We start from the raw sequence: 22,749 nt of genomic DNA on the forward strand, positions 1-22,749 counted from the left end.
GTGAAGCCAATTAATCCTAATTCTTCTTTTCTCAGTACTGGCGTGTTTCAGTAGGTACATGTTACAACCTCACTTGGCTATCAGATGAATTGACCCTGGCAGTGAGTGAGTGACAGATGCCACCACCAGAGTGCCTTCAATTCCAGTGTTAACCAGCTCTTCTCCTTCTTTTCCAGTCCCACGCCTTTGACATCTCATCCTTCAGTCCCTTTGCTGTAAAGGCAACTTGAACAAGCTTCAGCCCTTTCTCAGACTTCCAGGGCAGGACTTGAATGGATTTGACCCTGGAATTGTTCCTGATGCAGCCTTGTTCAGTTCTTGCTGCTGCCATGCTGGATTCCAAAGATCCACTCTTTCCTCGACTGGTCTCGCAGGGTCAGGCCCATTGGTTAAAGCTTGTTGTGTATTTGGTGGGGAGGTTCAAAATGAAGGAGGGACTCCAGTCCACTTTGGGCATTGGACCTGGAGGCAAAAAATAAGCGTTCAGTCTAAAAGCACTAAGTGCCCATTGTTTAGGCAGCTGTTAATCAGCCACGTTTCTATGAAAATAAGTCCTTTTCATGAGGCAGTTGTGTGGGAATAGCTAATTCTGGCCTGATGCTGTGCAGTGTGAGGTTAAAAACATGGCAACTTGTCACAACACAATTCTTCTTGTTCTTTTTGCTGTGGGCTGACTCTACATTACTTGCTTTGTTTGCTCTAGAATGGAATCTACTCACCATTTACTAAAATGAAATGCATTTCTTTGGGGAGGCAAAGTCCAGTTCACTAGGTCTTGCATCTTAAAGAGAAAGGAGCCCTGTTTCCTCTATGACTAATTGTTAGGAATGTCATTTAGCTTATTTAAATACTGATTTTGGTTCTGGGGTTGAATATTATATGCGGGGGGTACTGTGTGTCTTAGTTTAAACAAATTTATACGTATTGTCCATGTCTTACATATATTGTCCATGTCTTATTCCTCGTAGTACAGATTAATTTTCAAAATAGTTAGCAGTAATTGGAGGCAAGCATTAGAGAAAAAGCTTGGCATAGTAGAAAGTGCACAAGCTTTGTATTCTGACAAATGTGGGTAACATCCTGACCTCAGGCAAGTTATTTAACCCCCAGACCTTATTTCCTCCTTTGAAAAATGGGAATAATGAAGTTCACCAGACTGTGTTTTATAGAGGATACTGTATGGAAAGTACCTGGCCTCAGTAGTTACTAGTAACTGTCCACCAAAATCATCCTTTGCATTTTTTCTAGAAGCCAGTCCTGAACTCCCCGACCTCCATAGGGGTAGTATCTTAGAAAGGAGGAGGCTAGGGGCACCTTTCAGCAGCCCTGTACATTATTTCACTTTCGACTAACAAGCTTTATACTGCTGACACAGTGTCTCCCCAGGTACCTAGATGTCTTCATTTTCCTCAAAGATTTGTATATTCTTAGCCACTAGCCAACTGAAGAAGCTAGATCTTCTCTGATAGAGTTTGGGCCTAATGTCTTACTTTGGAATTTGCTACTCCATTTCTTCACGCAGTTTGACTAATCGAAATCCAGTTTTGGGGAAGTCCTTTGTTCAAATCCCTTGGCATGTCTGCTCTTAAAGGATAGGCTCCTGAGAGTTTTTATAAGCACTTTGCTTAATTTAGAGTTACAGGATGGTGAATACCATGTAGTAGGATTTCAGTTGGTTCTTTAAATCTTGCAATTGGGGGATCTTTCTAAAATCTTCTTTTCAGCATTGTGATAGTTGGTATAGACAGTTACTCAAGCAGATTTATATCCATCACATTTCACAGCTGTCAGCATTCGTAGGTCATTCCCATTTGCCTTCTCCTTCTAGCGGCCTTTTCATATTAGTAGGGCTTGCCAGGACAGTGATGGAGAAGAATGGAGAGGGAGGATCACCTCAATAAAAGGAGGGCAGCTTTGCTAGTTTGTAGTTTAAAATACGTAAGTAAATCACAAATCTCCCTAATGCAGATATCCGTAGACTCAAGCTGTAAATTGCTATACCATCACCAAGGTTTAAGAACTAGGACTTTTGCCCCCACTTCAGACAACCCCGAACTAGGTTCTTTTTTGCATGTGAACAACAGGAGAAGAAAGATGTTTCTCATAACAAAAATGATCAGGTACTTAGTTAATGTTGCAGTAATCATTTCAGTAAAGAATTATCTTTATCATTTGAGCAGTGGAATGATTTTGAGTATCTTGGTAGAGGTTACTAGTTCTTTTAAAACATTGTTGGTCATGTCTGATTTGATTCTAGGTACTTGCTCAGGAATCTAATTCCCAATTATGTAACATTGTTCCTTTAGGAAAGTATACTTTGTCTAATGGCACAGTTTCAAAAAATAGATCTTAGAGGTAGGGAAAAAATTCTGCTGCACCCAGTTGCTGAATATATAAGGTACTGGAGGGAGTACAAAGGGGGCAGCAAGTACCTACATAGATGTGATGGGAAGAGGGAACACCAGTGGATGGGTGCTCCTTAATAGTATGGCACTGGCAGCCTGTACCACATATGTCCCTCTCATCCACGGTCTTAGTCTCTGCTGTCACTCAACTCCATTCCTGTCTTAAACACCAACATGCTATGCTTATAATTCTTTTGCCACCTGCCTTTGCTCTGCTTGTTCTTCCAGTGACAAATGCATAAGCCACTTTTCAGGAGATGAAATTATTAAAACTCTTGAGATGTGACCTATTTCACATTGAGAAATAAGTTGCCCTGAATGGAGTAACCATTTTTCCTGTAAGTTTGCAAAAGAGGCAGCAGTGGTGACACTGTGGAAGGAGATAGAAAAATTCCTTGCCATGAGGAAATGTCTAAATTTGTCCTGAGGGAGGATGACTACAGGCAGAAATAGTGAGGTGAGACAGGAACATAAGAGGGGTTTTCTTGATTTAGTTTGAATGTATCTAAGTGACAAAAAGGAGCATCTGAAGAACTTGGATTCTTTCATTAGCACCTCCTTTTGGTCCATTGGCCTATTCAACAAATCTATAAATTCCTTCAAGTATCACACTAACTTTCAGCTCAGTGTGCTGCGGGCTCTAGACCAAAGATTGCTCCTGTAAGATTACAGAGGTTATTCCCTTTGTACAGTAACATGATTCTCTTTCTCTTTCATTTTCAGGGAAGCAGAGACTTTCAAGGAACAAGGAAATGCATACTATGCCAAGAAAGATTACAATGAAGCTTATAATTATTATACAAAAGCCATAGGTGAGAAAGAACTGATACTTATGCTAGAAAACATTTACTTGCCAAATATTATTAAAAGTAGGTGCCAGTCTTGGTGGCTCATGCCTGTAATCCCAGCACTTTGGGAGGCCAAAGCAGGCGGATCACTTTAGATCCAGGGTTTCAGACCAGTCTGGCCAACATGACGAAACCCTGTCTCTACTAAAAATACAAAAATCAGCTGGGCCTTGTGGCTGGCACCTGTAATCCCAGCTACTTGGGAGGCCGAGGCAGGAGAATTGCCTGAACTCAGGAGGTGGAGGTTGCAGTGAGCCAAGATTGTGCCACTGCACTCCAACCTGGGCAACAAAGCAAGACTTCATCTCAAAAAGATAAAAAAATAGGCCAGGCACAGTGGCTCACGCTTATAATCCCAGCACTTTGGAAGGCCGAGGCAGGGAGATCACCTAAAGTCAAGAGTTTGAGACCAGCCTGGCTAACATGGTGAAACTCCATCTCTACAAAATACAAAAATTTGCTGGGCGTGGTGGTGCGTGCCTGTAATCCCAGCTACTAGGGAGGCTGAGGCAGGAGAATCGCTTGAACCCAGGAGGTGGAAGTTGCAGTGAGCTGAGATCCTGCCGTTGGCACTCCAGCCTGGGGGACGACCAAAGAACTCCATCTCAAAAATTAAATTAAAAAATTTAAAAAAGTAGCTTCTCTCTGAGAAGTAGCCTTTTGCCTAATGGGTTGATACTGTTACTGTATGAACTCCTTCAGGCTTAATGATCTCATGAAGGCCAGGTGTGGTGACTCATGCCTGTAATCCCAGCATTTTGGGAGGCCGAGGCAGGCGGATCACCTGAGGTCAGGAGTTCTTCTCCCCTAATTTGCTTACCCCAACTCAACATGCACATTTCATTTCAGCCTGGCCAACATGGTGAAACCCTGTCTCTAAAGATAGAAAAATTAGCCAGGTGTGGTGGGCGCTTGTAATCCCAGCTACTCGGGAGGCTGAGGCAGGAGAATTGCTTGAACCTGGGAGGCAGAGGTTGTAGTGGGCCGAGATCACGCTGCTGCACTCCAGCCTGGGCAACAAGCGTGAATCTCCGTCTCAAAAAAAAAAAAAATCTCATGAATGATAACTTTTTTCTTTTTCTTTTCTTTTTTTTTTTTTAACTCTTTAAATTTTTTAAAATAGAGACAAGGTCTTACCATGTTGCCCCGGCTGGTCTCAAACTCCTGGGCTCAAGCGATCCTCCTGCCTTGGCCTCCCAAAGTGCTAGAATTATGGGGATGAGCCACCATGCCCAGCTGTGATAACTTCTTCTAACTGGGGCGGGTAGTTTTTCTTTTGATAAATTAAAGGCAATTCCAGAAATACTGAATGTTATGGCAAAACCCACCTAAATACGTTTCAGTCATTGTGCCAATTCATTTACTACCTTAGAAAATGGCCTTTGTACATAAAAGAAGTCTTAATTATCTCCATGCTTAATTTGCCAGCATATTTTAATCCTGTGTCAGCATTCTTCTCACCTAATTTGCTTACCCCAACTCAACATGCACATTTCATTTTAATGTCTCATTATACAAAACATAGTTCATTAAGATTAATAAGCTGCCTCTCTCCTCAAAAGATAATCACTGCACTTTAAAGCTGTACCTTGTTTTGTTTTAAAACTGATTGTATCCTTGCTGCTGTCCATTTGCACAAGCAGTCAGAAATTTGGATGCAGCCTATTTATTTATTTATTTTTGAGACAGTGTCACTGTCACCCAGGCTGGAGTGTAGTGGCACAATCTTGGCTCATTGCAACCTTCACCTCCTAGTTTCAAGCGATTTTCATGCCTTAGCCACCTGAGTAGCTGGGATTACAGGTGTATGCCACCATGCTTGGCTAATTTTTTTGTATTTTAGCAGAGACAACGTTTTGCCATGTTGGTCAGGCTGGTCTCAAACTCCTGGCCTCAAATGATCTGCCCACCTTGGCCTCCCAAAGTGCTGAGATTATAGGTGTGAGCTACCGTGCTGGCTGTGGTGTTCTAAAGAGAGCGTGTCAGGGCTGGGTGCAGTGGCTCACTCTTAGAATCCCAACGCTTTTGGAGGCTGAGGCAGATGGATCACTTGAGGCCAGGAGTTCAAGACCAGCCTGGCCAATGTGGCAAAACCCCATCTCAACAAAAAATACAAAAATTAGCTGGATGTGGTGGCGTGTGCCTGTGGTCCCAGCCACTGAGGAGGCTGAGGTAGGAAGATGTTTTGAGCCCAGGAGACGGAGGATGCAGTGAGCAGAGATCATGCCACTGTACTCCAGCGTGGGCAGTAGAGCCAGACTGTGCCTCAAATAAATAAATAAATAAATAAAAATACAGAAGTTAGCCAGGCGTGGTGGCACATGCCTGTAATCCCAGCTGCTTGGCTGCTTGGGAGGCTAAGGCACGAGAATCACTTGAACCCAGGAGGCAGAGGTTACAGTGAGCCGAGATAGCACCATGGCACTGTAGCCTGTGCAACAGAGTGAGACTCTGTCTCCACGAAGAAAATAGAGTTTATGAGTGTTACAGATAGATTCCCTTAACGTTGTTTGGAGGGAGATGCCCTCTAAGTTTTTTGTTTGTTTGTTTGTGTTTTGAGACGGTCTTCTTCTGTCGCCCAGGCTGGAGTGCAGTGATGTGCTCTTGGGTCACTGCAACCTCCGCCTCCCAGATTCAAGCAATTCTTATGCTTCAGCCTCCTGAGTAGCTGGAATTACAGGGGCCTGCCACCACGCCCAGCTATTTTTTTTTTTTTTTTTGTATTTTAGTAGAGATGGGGTTGTGCCATGTTGACTAGGCTGGTCTCGAACTCCTGACCTCAAGTGATCCGCCCTTCTCGGCCTCCCAAAGTGCTGGGATTATGGGCATGAGCCACTGCGCCCAGCCCCCTCTAAGTTTTCAAAGCAGGGACCTGTTCTAAACTTTGTTTTACGTTCTTCTGCCTTTCCTATAGATATGTGTCCTAAAAATGCTAGCTATTATGGTAATCGAGCAGCCACCTTGATGATGCTTGGAAGGTTCCGGGAAGCTCTTGGAGATGCACAACAGTCAGTGAGGTTGGATGACAGTTTTGTCCGGGTATGTATGTAATGGGGCTGTTTGGGGAAGGCTGGGTTGCTACAGTTGAGTTTCTGTAGCCCCGTATTTCTCAACCTTGACACTACTGACATTTGGGACCAGATTATTCTTTGTTGTGGGGGACTTTACTGTGCACTGTGGGTTGTTTAGCGGCATCTCTGACTTTTAATCACTGAGTATGAGTAGCACCCCCTCTGCCCAATTGTAACAACCAAAAATGTCTCTTAACATTGCTAAATGTCCCCTGGAGGGCACACTGCCCAGGTTGAGAACTACTGCTGTAGTCATTTTCATTTTGTGTTAGTTTTGTTTGTTTGTTTGTTTTTGTTTTTGAGATGGAGTCTAGCTCTGTCGCCCAGGCTGGAGTGCAGTGGCGCAATCTCGGCTCACTACTACTTCAGCCTCCCGGGTTCAAGCAATTCTGCCTCAGCCTCCAGAGTAGCCGGGACCACAGGCATATGCCACCACACCCGGCTAATTTTTGTATTTTTAATAGAGATGGGGTTTCATCATGTTGGCCAGGCTAGTCTCAAACTCCTGACCCCAAGTGAGTGATCCACCTGCCTCAGCTTCCCAAAGTGCTGGAATTACAGGTGTGAGTCACCGCGCCCGGCCTCTGTGTTGGTTTTGTGTGGGTGTCTGTTGCTGCTGTTGATTTCTTTCCACTTGGCCAATCATGCTTCTTTTCTTCCCTCTTGGTGTTCTTTTAGGGACATCTACGAGAGGGCAAGTGCCACCTCTCTCTAGGGAATGCCATGGCAGCATGTCGCAGCTTCCAGAGAGCCCTAGAACTGGATCATAAAAATGCTCAGGCACAACAAGAGGTACGGGTCTGATCGTGTTTCTATCAAAAGAGGCAGTATGGTATATTTGGGAGGAGTGGCTACTTGAAAGTCGGAACTGAGGTCTTGTCTCACTTCTGCCATCAGCACACCTGGGTGACTTTAGGCGAGTTTCATAGCCTCTCTAAGCCTCAGCTTCCTAATCTGTAAAATGAGTTTTGAATATGATTGACAGCTTTTAAAAATCTGTGAAAATTGAAGCGTTTCTGAAATGGCTGGGGAATAGGCACATGCTTCCAGGGACTGATTTGAGTGAGGTTAAAGAATTTAAGAGTTTGGGACTTAAAGAGTTTGGGACTGAGTGAGACCCTGTCTCCACAAAAAAATTTTTTAAATTAGCCAGGCCTGGTGCCATGCACCTGTGCTCCCAGCCACTCAGGAGGCTCAGATGGGAGGATTGCTTGTGCTCAGGAGGTTGAGGCTGAGCCGTGATCGCACCACTGCACTGTAGCCTGGGCAACAGAGCAAGAACCTGTCTCAAAAAAATAAAAATAAAAAAGAATTTGAGTAAATTCAAGCCTTGATTAAATTGGTAGCAGCTAAAACATGTTTTAGTTCCATCTCCGTATATAGTATGTGTCGCTTAATGACAGGCATACATTTTGTTAGGTGATTTTGTCATTGTGCAGAATCATAAAGTATACTTACACAAACCTGGGTGGCATAGCCTTCTACACACCTAGGCTATATGGCAGTGGCTTCTGGACTAAAACCTGTATAGTGTGTTACTGTCCTGAATATTGTAGGCAGCTATAACACAGTGGTAAGTATTTGTGTATCTAAACAGAAAAGGTACAGTAAAAATACGGTATTATAATCTTACAGGAGCACTGCCATATATACAGTTCAGTGTTGACCAGAGTGTATGAGTGTATATACAGTTTACCCTAGATGCATTTCAGTGAGAATCTCAAAACGTATGCTCAATCCGTGGCAATGCATTGCCTTTATTTCATGTATATCAAGCATAACACTTGGGTTCCTTACTTGAAGTTCAAACTGAGGGTGAAGATTGAGTCTAGCCCTTCTGTTAAGGAGTCTTGACTGTATCTTCATCAATTTGATTTGTGAAATGTCTGTGGTTCTGATTTTCTTGAAAGAAAATCTCCTAGGGACCTCTATGAGAGGTCGAGTACCACCTCTCTTTAGGGAATGCCATGGCAGCCTGTCGCAGTTGCCAGAGAGCCCTAGAACTGGATCATAAAAATGGCCATTCACAACAGGAGGTATGCGTTCGACCCTGTCTCTATCAAAAGAGGCAGTGTGGTATATTTACTCGATTCAAATTCATCAAGGCCTTGTTAATTTTTTTGTGGTTGTTTAATCTACAGCTTCATTAAAACTTTCCTATGTCTGATTTTCTGGTGTAGTTCAAGAATGCTAATGCAGTCATGGAATATGAGAAAATAGCAGAAACAGATTTTGAGAAGCGAGATTTTCGGAAGGTACAGTACAACCATGAGATAATCTCATCTGCCCTTTGTCACAAAATTCCCATTCGTGTGTGTGTGTGATCATTAAGAGGAGTAGTATGGCACAAAAGATCTAGAATAGTAAATTATCACTTAAATTAGGCTTCTGACTTTTCGTCTTAAAAATGTTTTGTGCTAAGGTACTTATTTTCTTAATTATATTTGGCCCTATGATAAAAGGTAAAATGAGTGTGCCACTTGAGTTTGTTTCTATTGTTGATGTAAAGCACTGGCCTAATAGTGTACTTCTTAATAAAGGGAAAGCCAGCTGGAATTAAATATTAGGTTTGGATAATCTTTTTTTTTTTTTTTTTGAGGCCTAGTCTCACTCTGTCGCCCAGGCTGGAGCACAGTGGCTAACTGCAACCTCCACCTCCCAGGTTCAAGCGATTCTCCTGCCTCAGCCACCCTGGGATTACAGGCACATGCCACCACACCTGGCTAATTTTTGTAGTTTTGTTTTTTGTTTTTGTTTTTTTTTATTGTTATTGTTTGTTTTTTGAGGTGAAGTTTCACTCTGTCACCCAGGCTGGAGTACAGTGGCGCGATCTTGGCTCACTGCAAGCTCCGCCTCCCAGGTTCACGCCATTCTCCTGCCTCAGCCTCCCGAGTAGCTGGGACTACAGGCGCCCACCACCACGCCCGGCTAATTTTTTGTATTTTTAGTAGAGATGGGGTTTCACCGTGTTAGCCAGGATGGTCTCGATCTCCTGACCTCGTGATCTGCCCGCCTCGGCCTCCCAAAGTGCTGGGATTACAAGCGTGAGCCACCGCGCCCGGCCTCAGTAAATGTTTTGATAAGAGGATACATTAAGAATCATTCACATTCACTGATGGTCTTTTATTTGGTAATGTATATATCTGATTAACTTATGCAGAGTCCCGGCAGTAACTTATTAGCATCCCTCTTCTGTCCATTGGTTTTAATAACCACAGTTGTCTTTGTAGTGTAATTCATAAGTTTGTTTTGTTTGGCATGTGTGTGTTTGGAAAGCAGTTCTGCCTACTGTCAGTTTTCTGAGGTTTACATAGGCAAAAGCTTTGTCTTGAGAGGCAGTCTTTTGGGTTTCTTTTCTCTCTTGCCTACTCTGGAGCCAGAATCCTGAGTTTGTGACAGAATCCTCTGTTTGTGACATCCCAGCCCCCCCACTGGAGCTCATGGTGATGTCACAAATGAAGAATTATGATCCTGGCAGGGGAAGCAGATGAACTTGGAAGAAACAAAAGATCTTCTTTGCCTGCAGCTGTCCCTAGTCATGGGGAGATGGGGGGTGGGAAGTGAAGCACTGACGGTCCCCATGATTAGCAGAACCAGCTCTGCATAAAACGGGGTCCTTGTGAAGGCAACAGGGTATGGCTGCTGACATTTTGACTGACTTCTTCCTGCCCCTTCTTTCCTTTTCCATCTGAGGGGGACAGGACAGTTAGCACAACTCTACCTACCTAATGCTTAAGTTTTCATATTGTCCTTAGAACTTTCAGGACATGCTGAGCGCTGTGGCTCACGGCTGTAATCCCAGCACTTTGGGAGGCCGAGGCGGGCGGATCACCTGAGGTCGGGAGTTCGAGATCAGCCTGACCAACATGGGGAAACCCTGTCTTTACTAAAAATACAAAAAATTAGCCAGGCGTAGTGGCGCATGTCTGTAATCCCAGCTACTCAGGGGGCAAAGGCAGGAGAATTGCTTGAACCCAGGAGGCAGAGGTTGTAGTGAGCCAAGATCATGCCATTGCACTGCAGCCTGGGCAACAAGAACGAAACTCCATCTCAAAAAAAAAAAAAAAAAAAAAAAAACAGAAAACTTTCAGGACAGTAAACCTGTGCCACTGAAGGAGAGGCATTCCTGTCACTGCTGTGTGACACTGCAGAAAATCTCAGTGAAACAGCTGGTAAGCTGGTAGTGTTTACTGACTTGTTCATATTTTTAATTTCAGTTTTGGAACAGGTGCTATTCATGGTTCAAAAACTAGAAAGTGTTGCCAGGTGCAGTGGCTCATGCTTGTAATCCCAGCACTTTGGGAGGCCAAGGCAGGAGGATCGCTTGAGGCCAGGAGTTCGAGACCAACCTGGGCAACTTATTGAGACCCTGTCTCTACAGATAATTTAAAATTTTAGCTGAGTGTGGTGACGTGTGCCTGCAGTCCCAACTACTCATGAGGCTTAGGCAGGAGAATCACTGGAGTCTGGGAGGTTGAGGCTGCAGTGAGCCATGATTGTGCCACTAATACTCTAGCCTCAACAGCAGAGCAAGACCCCATCCCAAAAACAAACAAAGTTAGAAAGTATGAAAAATATTCAGTGATGAGTCGTCCCCTCAAACTTGTCCTCTCTCTACCCAGTTCTCACTCCCCTAAGCTAACCACTGTTCTTATGTCTTCTATTTTTTTCTTTAGTTGTGTTGTATATATATATATATATAAAATAAAGAGCCTTGATTTTCTCCCTTTATTTAGCATGAAAGGTAGTATGCCTTATGGCAGTTCTGCACCTTTAAAAAAAATCACTGAATAGCTCTTGGAAGTCTTTCCATATTAGTACATGAAGAGCTTCTTCATTCTATTTTAGAACTACATAGTATTCCATTATATGAATGTCCACGTTATCTAACCAGTCTCCTGTTGATGGAATTTGAATTTTTCCGTTTGTAAGTTTTCAGAGTTTATCTCTTCCTGATCCCCATGGCCAAATTCTTAGAGGGAATAGGTGTCCCTTAACTCCAGATTTGTCCTTTGGTTCATTTATTCTTGGCATGAATGTGATTCAGCAAGGCTCTCCCAGGAGTAAATAGCAGCTAAACCAAAACTGAAAGCTCAGAGGACAAACTAGTAAAAAGAGAAAAACAGAATATATGGAGATGCTTTATGAGGCTGAAAGAATAAATTAATCCCCACCTTTTTGTGTGTGTGAGAGCTCCTTGGCTTGTGGTTTGTATAGTGGCATGTTGGGAATAGTAATCTGATGATGTAGCCTAGTTAGAGCCATTTAAAATAACTATTTTAAGGCTGGGTGTGGTGGCTCACGCCTGTAATCCTAGCACTTCGGGAGGCTGAGGAGGGCAGATCACGAGGTCAGGAGATCAAGACCATCATGGATAACATGGTGAAACCCTGTCTTTACTAAAAATACAAAAAATATTAGCTGGGCGTGGTGGTGGGTGCCTGTAGTCCCAGCTACTCGGGAGGCTGAGGCAGGAGAATGGCGTAAACCCAGGAGGCAGAGGTTGCAGTGAGCCGAGATCGCGCCACTGCACTCCAGCCTGGGCGACAGAGTGAGACTCTGTCTCAAAAAAAAAAAAAAAAAAAGTGATAATATTGCCTATTTCATAAAATTGTTGTGAGGATTAAATGGGTTCATATATGAAAGTACCCAGTAAATGTTCACTGTCTTCATTATCATCTGGAATCTTTGCTGTCCTCATTTCAGTGCTTTCATTTAATGAATTAGGTATAGTTTTAAACTTTGATATTACTTAACAGTGGACCCAAAGACTTCATTGAGCTTTGAGTCTGTTGCCTGTGACTAAACTAAAGTGAAGATGTTTCTGGAGTCCCTGATGAAGAGCCTTATTTGTTTTCTTCTTCCCTACAGGTTGTTTTCTGCATGGACCGTGCCCTAGAATTTGCCCCTGCCTGCCATCGCTTCAAAATCCTCAAGGCAGAATGTTTAGCAATGCTGGGTCGTTATCCAGAAGCACAGTCTGTGGCTAGGTATGCAGTCAGGCCAGTTGGACATTAAAATGCCAGATACCGTTGGACTGATGGTGTCTGGCAGCTTCACCACAGGATATGGTCCCCAGAGTAGGCCAGCTAGGACTGATCAGACCCTCTTGGGACTTAAAGTCAAAGATTAGACCAGCTTTAAAAACCCGTAGGGTATACAGGAGTATAGTAATATAGCAGGTACTAGAGCTATATGTAAAAGAACAGATTGTGTTTTTGTGGTTTTTGTTTGTAAGGTAATCCTTTTCCTTCTGCTCCACTGGTTGGCACACTTTCTGCAAAGGGCCAGATTTTAGCCTTTGCAGGCCACAGGGTCTCTGTTGAACCAACTCAACTCTGCCATTGCAGTGCAAAGTTTGCCCTAGATAATAGATGAACCAATGGGTGTGGCTGTTTGAATAGTGTTTTATTTACAAAAACCAGTGGCAGAAAGGATTTGGCCCTGTGGGCTGTAGTTTGCCAAACCCTGTTCTAGTTTAATAAGGATTGTAAGACACAAGATGTGTATTAAAGATAATTATAGGTGGTTTATTTGGGGAAAGTTTGGGAATAGTTCTTGGGAATCTGTCTACCTTTGCATATTTTGAATGCTAGACACATGGTCAAGGAAGAAAACTGGCCACAAATGGTAGTAATGGTGGGGACGTTCTAAAGCACAGCTCAATGTGCCCTTTTCTGACTATTGCAGTGACATTCTACGAATGGATTCCACCAATGCAGATGCTCTGTATGTACGAGGTCTTTGCCTTTATTACGAAGATTGTATCGAGAAGGCAGTTCAGTTTTTCGTACAGGCTCTCAGGATGGCTCCTGACCACGAGAAGGCCTGCATTGCCTGCAGAGTAAGTTCTAGTCACCAGACCTAACTGGGAAAGAGCTTCCTTTTGGGACCTTTAAGATGGCTAGAGTGATAGGTTTTAGAATCACAAGGAATGTGATAGCTTTTCCTCTTGCTTTGCAAGGATGCTTGGTCTTTGTTAGAGATGGTTTCAGGACTACTTTTATTTACCTAAAGGTAGATGTGATCATATAGGGTCGGATGCCTTTAATATCTAAGAGGGTTTTTTTTTGTTTTGTTTTACCCCTCAGTGAAGATAGATAATAATACTTCCCCTGGGAAGTGGAGGCAGATCCAGTAACATAGGTCTCATTGGTATTTTTGGTAACTCTTTCCTGTCCACTCTGTAGGAAGCTTGAATGAGCAACAGATAACCCAGATTGGGGGTTGGTGGGGCTCTGTGATGCTAAACTGCCGGAAGCAAAGAACTTGAAAATAGACTCTGGCCTCTCTGTGCAATGGTCTGAGGCTTTGTGGATTTGAACTGATCCTCCCCTTGCTTTTTTCTGTAGAATGCCAAAGCACTCAAAGCAAAGAAAGAAGATGGGAATAAAGCATTTAAGGAAGGAAATTACAAACTAGCATATGAACTGTACACAGAAGCCCTGGGGATAGACCCCAACAATATAAAAACAAATGCTAAACTCTACTGTAATCGGGGTACGGTTAATTCCAAGGTAAGCTCTTGATCTAGATCTTGGGGCCTATAGAGATATTTTTAAGGGACATCAAAGGGTCTTGGGAAATCTGCCCAGTGAGGGTAAGCAAGATGAAAGAGGGAAAGTTGTTATGGTTAATAGCTTGTTAGGAACTCCCTTCCAAGAGGCAAGCTTTTGTCATCTCTATGGAATTTGAGGGCAGTTGGACAATTTGCAAGAATATTCTCACCTGTTCATTAAGGTCCCTTTCCTCCAGTAAGACAATGGCTAGGGGCTGTGGGATAATCTTAAGCAGCTACTGTTGCTTTTTTGTTGTTTTGCTTATGCAAGTGATCATTTATTTTTTAGGAGTGATTTGGAGGAAGAGTATGAGGCAAGCTTGTTGTTTTTCTCCAGTGTAATTGATGGTCACCATGCATGGTTGAAAATGGCCTGAGTGCTTTTGTGGCCCTACACAACATCAGAAACAAAAAGTAGACTCCTCGCCCTTGCAGAATTCTAGCAGTTAAAAATCAGAGTGATTTCTGATCCCTCTAGGTGACCTCTGGAAAAAAGGAGGGCAGGAACCAGCCTTACTATTTTCATGTTTTCATTGGGCACTAACATGGAATGGTAAAGGTAGTTTATCCTTGAAGACAGATGTGCCTAGCTTGTATCATATACAAGATAAATCAATTTTGAAGTTGCTGTTCATAGCCCTGGTGACAAAGAACTAGAACTTAATATGACATTTAGGGGGCCAGCATGACTGATCCTCTTAGAGTTTTGAAGCCATGCTCACAGCTTCTGGGCTCCCTCAGTCACCAAAGATGTGAAGTATGATTGCTCTCTCTCTCCTGAAGCTTAGGAAACTAGATGATGCAATAGAAGACTGCACAAATGCAGTGAAGCTTGATGACACTTACATAAAAGCCTACTTGAGAAGAGCTCAGTGGTAAGTGCCTCTGGTGGGTGGGGGGAAGAGGGAGTTGCTGCTGGCCTCAGGGGAATTGCCTTGTGGATGACGAAGCAGACCCAGAGATGTTGTGAGGTCATTTGGTCCTTCCCCCTGCCTCTAGGTGGGATTGTTCCAGCCCTAGACTATCTTTATAGACCTCCAGCGGAGGAGATTGCACAAGCTCCCTCAGTCTCCCATGCCTGTGTCTAACGCCCCTCACGGTCAGTAAGTTTCCTCTGATGCCTGACCCAAATTCCTTTTGTTAAAGTTTAAATCCATTTCCTTTGGAGATTTTATTTTGTGTTGTACACTTATGCTCTAACTTGGCACAGTGCTTGACACATAGGTGCTCACCGAATAAATGTTTTGTTGAATGAATGTATGGTGCTTGGAAGAGAAAGCAACTCTTAGAGACAGTTGAGAGTTGTATTTCATCCTGTTTGTTTTGGGTGAGGGAAGACAATCTTAGAGTTGGAAGAGATGTAATCTGGCTCAGCCTCCCAGGATAAAGGAACTTCCTTTTGAAATACCCTAGATGGCTACTCTCTGCTTGAGTGTTTTGAGTGGAGGGCACTCTGTGTCTGACAGGGTGATTATGAGCCACGATGTGCCTACCTCTAATGCTCACATTTGCCCCAGAGTCAGGGTGCTCCCTGGCATAGTTGCTCCTCTTACTGTTAGGCCCACCAGCTGATTTTCTCCAGATAGGAACAGGGCTAGGAGAAACCTTTCTCAGAAATCCACTTCTTCTGATTTCAGATTATTCTCTAGGCGGAGAATAACTTCCCATCTTTAAAGTTCTTAAAGAAGATGTATTTGTTGTATACTAATCCTCCAGCACCTGCTCCACTCCTTATTATAAAATGTCATATCCAAAGAACAGATGCTGTCACTGATGCCTGATGAGCCAGTAGTTTAAGCTTCCTTGTCTCATCAGTGGTACAGAATATCTCATGGACTGCCTCCCACTTAGTTTTCTCAAAATTATCTCACTTAAAATAGGAAAACTGCTGCTGTGTGTGTTGCTTTTTCTAAAAGTGAATTTCTAAGTTGATGACTAAGTCTGTCCAACAGAAACATACAGGGAATTATAACTTCTGTGAGACCTACTGTCAGTCATTCCATCTTTGCAAACCACTGGCACACAGAAGCAGAAGCTTTGGAAGACAAAAAAAGCACCTTTTGATTCAGCCAAAGACTGACTTTAACAGACGCAAAATGCTATATACATGAAGGTGTTTGCTGCAATTTTATCTATAATAGCAAAAAAAAAAAAAGGCGGGGGGAGAATCACCTACATGTCCAGTAGGAAGGGGGTGGCTAGATACTTGATACTGCATGAACTTAATGGAATGCTCTGTATATGGAATGCCAGGGGATGGGAAGAGAAGAGAAAAATCGTTTTGTTTTGTTTTTTGGGATGGAGTCTCGCTATGTTGCTCAGGCTGGAGTGCAGTGGCGCCGTCTTGGCTCACTGCAACCTCCACCTCCTGAGTTCAAGCAAATTTCCTGCTTCAGCCTCCGAAGTAGCTGAGATTACCGGCACACGCCACCACACCCAGCTAATTTTTGTATTTTTAGTGCAGACGGGGTTTCATCATGTTGGCCAGGCTGTTCTCAAACTCCTGATTACAAGTGATCTGCCTGTCTTGGCCTCCCAAAGTTTTCTGGAATTACAAGCAGGCGTGAGCCACCGCGCCCGGCCTTTTTTTTTTTTTTTTTTAAGCAAGCCCCCAGCACCATAGAAAATTCTCGATTTGCTCAGAGGATAATTGGATGAAGGATTATTTTCTTCTTTGTTTATGTGCAAGAAATGAAAATAAGGAATTGCTTTGATCAGACAACTTCTTATCTTTGTGGTAGAAACAGAACTGCCCTTCTTGGAGTGGCTCTGCCTCTGAGATCACTACAGGGGAGACAGCATGCCCTGTTCAGCTGGCTGAGTATTTGGCAACAATCTCCTGAATCAGCTGGAATTGACAAGAAGTACTGGAGATTAGCCCGGGCCAAATCCTTACATGTGGCCTGACTACTGCTGCAATCTGCCTCAACTTAACCCTAAAGTTGGGGAGATGCCACCCACCCACATCTTTGCTACACATGCCATCATGAGCTAGAGTTCACCCTTTCTCCCTAAAGCCCTATTGACCTTTCTACTTCAACTTTAAAACAAAATTAAAATGTGAGGATATCCCTGAATTTTAAAAAGCATGAAGTAAAAATGCAAATTAGTATAGTTTGTTTAATACGTTACATATAGACCTAAAGAAAGTTCATCAGGGTTAATCATTTGTCACATCATTCTATACCCAGGGCTATCAGCTATCAATTTTTTTTTTTTTTTTTTTTTTTAATTCAGGATCCAGCTCTGTCACCCAGGCTGGAGTGCAGTATCAAAGTATCATTTTTCTCTTACTTCAAATTATATTACATTTTATTCTGTAAATTGATTCTGAACTCCTAATATAATATTTATGTCCTGTGTTTGCAGGCCATTGGTTTTTTTAAAGTCATAAATCAAAATGATGCCACAAATCAAAGTCATAAATCAAAGATGCCAAAGATGTTGGGCTTTTCTTTTGCCAGCCACATTAGTAGCACTCTCCTGTCTTGGCCTCCAAGCTGGTGGGGATCTGTGATGTTTGTGAAAATGGGCTTATGCCAGGCACAGTGGCTCACGCCTGTAATCCCAGCACTTTGGGATGCTGAGGCGGGCAGATCGGTTCAGGTCAGGAGATCGAGACCAGCCTGGCCAACATGGTGAAACCCCATCTCTACTAAAAATACAAAAAATTAGCCGGGCATGGTGGCACACGCCTGTAATCCCAGCTACTCAGGAGTCTGAGGCAGGAGAATCACTTGAAACCCGGGAGGCGGAGGTTGCAGTGAGCAGAGATCGTGCCATTGCACTCCAGCCTGGGCGACAGAGTGAGACTCCGTCTCAAAAAAAAAAAAAAAGAGAGAAAGAAAATGGGCTTGTGTGGTAGCAGGTAAGAAATTGAATCTCTGTTGTACAGCAGCTAGCTGTACTGCATGATCACTTCCCATTCCCCAGCTGACAGTGGCTGTCTCTGGAACTCCTACCACAGTCTTTAATTGGTAGGCCAGCCTTGGTGCCAGTGATTTTATCTGGGCATGGAAAATGCCACTTGCTTCTGTGGAAGAGACACTTAAAAGATCTGGCAGTTGGCCGGGCGTGGTGGCTCACGCCTATAATCCCAACACTCTGGGAGGTCAAGGCAGGCAGATCACGAGGTCAGGAGATGGAGACCATCCTGGCTAACACGGTGAAACCCCGTCTCTACTAAAAAAAATACAAAAAATTAGCTGGGTGAGGTGGCAGGCGCCTGTAGTCCCAGCTACTCTGGAGGCTGAGGCAGGAGAATGGCGTGAACCCGGGAGGCGGAGCTTGCAGTGATCCGAGATTGCGCCACTGCACTCCAGCTTGGGTGACAGAGTGAGACCCCGTCTCAAAAAAAAAAAAAAGATCTGGCAATCATCCTGTCAAGCTTGATTCCTCCCATCTTGGGCCAAGGGCCCCTCCTTTCTTTTGTGCTACTGAAATAGAAGCAAACCTGTGTTTAGAGTTCCCTTTTCTGTCTCATTTACCTGCATCTCTCATTGATTGGTCTTAGTGGAGGGATTTGCCAGCAGCTGCCACGTTGAACTTGATCCTTTTAGTGGCTCACTAATCCCACTTCTATTCTGGATTGTAGCTAGTCCTGCATGTTTATGGCACTATAGGTTTCAAAGCTCTTTCATATCCATTTATTGACTTGATAATTTTTCTCTCGTGTGTTTCAACCCAAAGTAATCAAGTAGATCCCTTCACATTGCCTTTTCTAAGGCAGTCCAGTACCTCTTAGGTGGCTCTGTGTCAGAAGGAACTTTTTTCTCTTGATTACTTTCCGTTCAAAGCTGAACATCACTTTGCTGGTTGGATGCAAGTGCCATGCGGCCTCTCTTTTTATTTCCTCGAGGATTTGATAGCTAATTTTCTCTCACTGCTAGATTAAGGGCTCCTGTTTCTGAAGCATCTTACCAGAAGTGTGTGTCTCTTGCTTGAGCCATGCCTCTTGCCCTAGAGTGATCCTGAGAACCATTGCTATTTATGTCTGAGTGCTGTATTGCCTTGTATTTCCTTCTCAGTTACATGGACACAGAACAGTATGAAGAAGCAGTACGAGACTATGAAAAAGTATATCAGACAGAGAAAACAAAAGGTAAGTTTAAATGCATTTGTTTTTCAGGGAACTGTGTGGACTTCTTCGTAGGCCATAAATCTGTACACAAGGTAGTTTGATTCAGGGATCAGGGATGTACCTAGAACTTATTTGATCACCAGCCAGAAAGAAGTGAACAAAGGCTGGGCGTGGTGGCTCACGCCTGTAATCCCCGGCACTTTGGGAGGCTGAGGCAGGCAGATCACCTGAGATCAGGAGTTCGAGACCAGCCTGGCCAACATGGCGAAACCCCGTCTCTACTGAAAATACAAAAAATAGCGGGTATGGTGGTATACGCCTGTAATCCCAGCCACTCAGGAGGCTGGGGCACGATAATTCCTTGAACCCGGGAGGCAGAGGTTGCAGTGAGCTAAGATTGCACGTCTATACTCCAGCCTGGGCGACAGAGCGAGACTTCATCTCAAAAACAAAAAAAAAAGAAAAAAAGAAAAAAAAAGTGAACAGAGATCTTGGGTTGGGGCATGAGGCACCTATTTTCTGGTTCCAGATCCTCCCTGTCGTTTTCATTTCATTTTTTGTGTGGTGAGGCTAAAGTGAGGAACCTAAGTCTGGGTAGATTTTCTTTTTTCTTTTTTTTTTTTTTTTAAGATGGAGTCCTGCTCTGTCACCCAGGCTAGAGTGCAATGGCATGATCATAGCTCACTACAGCCTTTGCCTCCCAGGTTCAAACAATTCTCCTGCCTCAGCCTCCCGAATAACTGGGATTACAGGCACATGGTACCACGCCTGGCTAGTTTTTTTTGTATTTTTAGTAGGGATGGGGTTTCACCATGTTGGACAGGCTAGTCCTGAACTCCTGACCTCGGGTGATCCCTCCTGTCAGGTGTGATTCCTCCCATCTTGGGCCAAGGGCCCCTCCTTTCTTTTGTGCTACCAAAATAGAAGCAAACCTGTGTTTAGAGTTCTCTTTTCTGTCTCATTTACCTGCATCTCTCATTGATGCAGGCCTCCCAAAGTGCTGGGATTACAGGCATGAGTCACCATGCCTGGCCGAGTAGATTTTTTTTCTAATCTCCAGAAGAAAGCACCGTAAAAGTCTCTGGCATGGTTAACAAAGCCTCTACCTCCCAGGCAGCTGGGCTGAGACCTGGTGAGGAAAAAACCAGAGTCAGATTTGTCCACTGATGCCAGATGTCTTCCTGTAGAACACAAACAGCTCCTAAAAAATGCGCAGCTGGAACTGAAGAAAAGTAAGAGGAAAGATTACTACAAGATTCTAGGAGTGGACAAGAATGCCTCTGAGGATGAGATCAAGAAAGCTTATCGGAAACGGGCCTTGATGCACCATCCAGGTAGAGTAGGTGTGGGGAGTGGGCTCAGTGGGAAGAACCCACAGGGCAGGCCAACTGCCAGACTCAGTCCAGAGGGGACCCCTTGGAGAGGTTCTTCAGCTGAGAATAAGGTGTTGCAGACTTGTGGACCCTTCAAATTTTGGGAAATGCCAAATTCCAAAATTAGACATAAAGTTTTTCTCTTAAACTTCGTTTTCTTGAAACTTTGATTTCCACTGAGTTGTTCTTTTACTCCCCACTTTAGATCGGCATAGTGGAGCCAGTGCTGAGGTTCAGAAGGAGGAGGAGAAGAAGTTCAAGGAAGTTGGAGAGGCCTTTACTATCCTCTCTGATCCCAAGAAAAAGACTCGCTATGACAGTGGACAGGACCTAGATGAGGAGGGCATGAACATGGGTGGTGAGTTGGCTGGGGCAGCCTGGGATGAATTTAACAGCTGTAGAATGTTAGAATTTTTTCCAAAGATGCTCCAGAGGGAGAGTCTGTTTGGGCCAAATCTGATCCCTGGTCCAAACAGTAATAGACATGGAGTCAAACAAATGCAGTCAAGTGTGGCAGGTTCACAGTGTGCAGTGAGCTCTGAGGCTGTGAGCACTAGCAAGGGAAGGCTTGGAAGTGCAGAAAAGCATGGCCCCATGACTCATGCCTGTAATCCCAGCACTTTGGGAGGCCGAGGCGAGCGGATCACTTGAGGTCTGGAGTTTGAGACCAGCCTGGCCAACATGGTGAAATCCTGTCTCTACTAAAAATACAAAAATTAGGCCGGGTGCGGTGGCTCATGCCTGTAATCCCACCACTTTGGGAGGTCAAAGCAGGTTGATCACCAGAGGTCGGGAGTTTGAGACCAGCCTGGCCAACATGGTGAAACCTCGTCTCTACTAAAATACAGAAATTAGCTGGGTGTGGTGGTGGACACCTGTAATCCCAGCTACTCGGGAGGCCGAGGCATGAGAATCGCTTGCACTTGGGAGGCGAAGGTTGCAGTGAGCCGAGATTGTGCCACTGCACTGCAGCCTGGGCGACAGAGCAAGACTTTGTCTCAATTGAAAAAAAAAATAAGAAAAAAGAAAAATTAGCCAGGTGCGGTGCACACCTGTAATCCCAGCTACTTGAACCCGGGAGGTGGAGGTTGCAGTGAGCCAAGATGGCGCCACTGCACTCCAGCCTGGGCAACAGAGCGAGACGCCATCCCTCCCCCCAAAAAAAGCAAAACATGGCCCCTTTGGGGATCTGCAGGGGGCTCAGTCTAGGGAAGATAAAGGGCTAGGGTGCTAGAGGCAAGTGGTGGTGGAAGGCCGGCAAGTAGCTGGATCAGAGCTCAGAGGCCATAAGGGCTGTATGTGGTAAGGAATATGGGCATTTTCCTATTCTTTTTTACCCACTGTAAAGTGTATGCTGACATTTATGTGTGTCATACATTCCTATACACACTCACAGATTTTAATTTCCCAAAAAGACTTAGCATGATATAAAGCATACCTATTGTCAATATTGTTGCTCACTGTGGGCTGTCAGAGATAAGAGGCCCTGACCTGTGAGCTGGGCGCGGTGTCTCACGCCTGTAATCCCAGCACTTTGGGAAGCCAAGGCGGGCAGATCACCTGAGCTCAGGAGTTCAAGACCACCCTGGCAACATACAAAATACCAAAAAAATTGTACTCTCTACTAAAATACAAAAAAATTAGCTGAGCATGGTGGCGCATGCCTGTGGTCCAAGCTACTCAGGAGACTGAGGCACAAAAAACTCTTGAGCCCGGAAGGCAGAGGTTGCAGTGAGCTGAGATTACACCACTGTACTCCAGCTCAGGCTACAGAGTGAGACTCCATCTCAAAAATTAATTAATTAATTCAGTCAGTCAGTCTTCAGTCTAAGTTGTCTGCCAAAAAATTTGCTGGGCATGGTGGCTTACGCCTGTAATCCCAGCACTTTGGGAGAACAAGGTGGGCGAGCCACAAGTCAAGAAATCAAGACCGTCCTGCCCAACATGGTGAAACCCCATCTCTATTAAAAATACAAAAATTAGCTGGGCATGGTGGCACATGCCTATAGTCCCAGCTACTTGGGAGGCTGAGGCAGGAGAATCGCTTGAACCCGGGAGGCTGAGGCAGGAGAACCGCTTGAACCTGGGAGGCGGAGGTTACAACGAGCCGAGATCGCGCCACTGCACTCTAGCCTGGCGACAGAGCAAGACTCATCTCAAAAAAAAAAAAAAAGGACCTGACCTGTGAACAGTGCACAGACCTACCATCTCTTCCACTAAGAAAATCTACTGGGATTTTGTTTTTTGTTTTGTTCTGTTTTTTGAGATGGAGTCTTGCTCTGTCACCCAGGCTGGAGTGCAGTGGCGCCATCTCGACTCACTGCAACCTCCGCCTCCAGGGTTCAAGTGATTCTTTTGCCTCAGCCTCCCAAGTAGCTGTGACTACAGGTGTGCACCATCACACCCAGCTAATT

At 44.3% G+C, this 22,749-nt stretch overlaps 1 protein-coding gene across 4 annotated transcripts in view; it reads left to right on the top strand.

Annotated features, from left to right (window-relative positions):
- Nucleotides 1–22,749, top strand: part of DNAJC7 (DnaJ heat shock protein family (Hsp40) member C7) — a 42,581-nt gene that overhangs the window by 14,032 nt on the left and 5,800 nt on the right. For 3 of the 4 annotated variants that reach the window (XM_030808133.1, XM_030808135.1, XM_030808137.1), the window contains exons 2-12: nt 3,129–3,217; nt 6,168–6,292; nt 7,003–7,116; nt 8,505–8,579; nt 12,196–12,314; nt 13,015–13,168; nt 13,677–13,841; nt 14,666–14,757; nt 18,910–18,983; nt 20,150–20,296; nt 20,541–20,693. In XM_030808133.1, the coding sequence (XP_030663993.1) occupies nt 3,129–3,217; nt 6,168–6,292; nt 7,003–7,116; nt 8,505–8,579; nt 12,196–12,314; nt 13,015–13,168; nt 13,677–13,841; nt 14,666–14,757; nt 18,910–18,983; nt 20,150–20,296; nt 20,541–20,693 (1,307 nt within the window). Of the gene's footprint in view, nt 1–176; nt 376–3,128; nt 3,218–6,167; nt 6,293–7,002; nt 7,117–8,504; nt 8,580–12,195; nt 12,315–13,014; nt 13,169–13,676; nt 13,842–14,665; nt 14,758–18,909; nt 18,984–20,149; nt 20,297–20,540; nt 20,694–22,749 lie in introns of all 4 variants that reach the window. The other variant, XM_030808136.1, reaches the window with a different exon arrangement.

The sequence above is a fragment of the Nomascus leucogenys genome, unplaced genomic scaffold (genome assembly GCF_006542625.1).
Source record: "Nomascus leucogenys isolate Asia unplaced genomic scaffold, Asia_NLE_v1 Super-Scaffold_285, whole genome shotgun sequence".
NCBI classification, from domain to species: Eukaryota; Metazoa; Chordata; class Mammalia; order Primates; family Hylobatidae; genus Nomascus; species Nomascus leucogenys.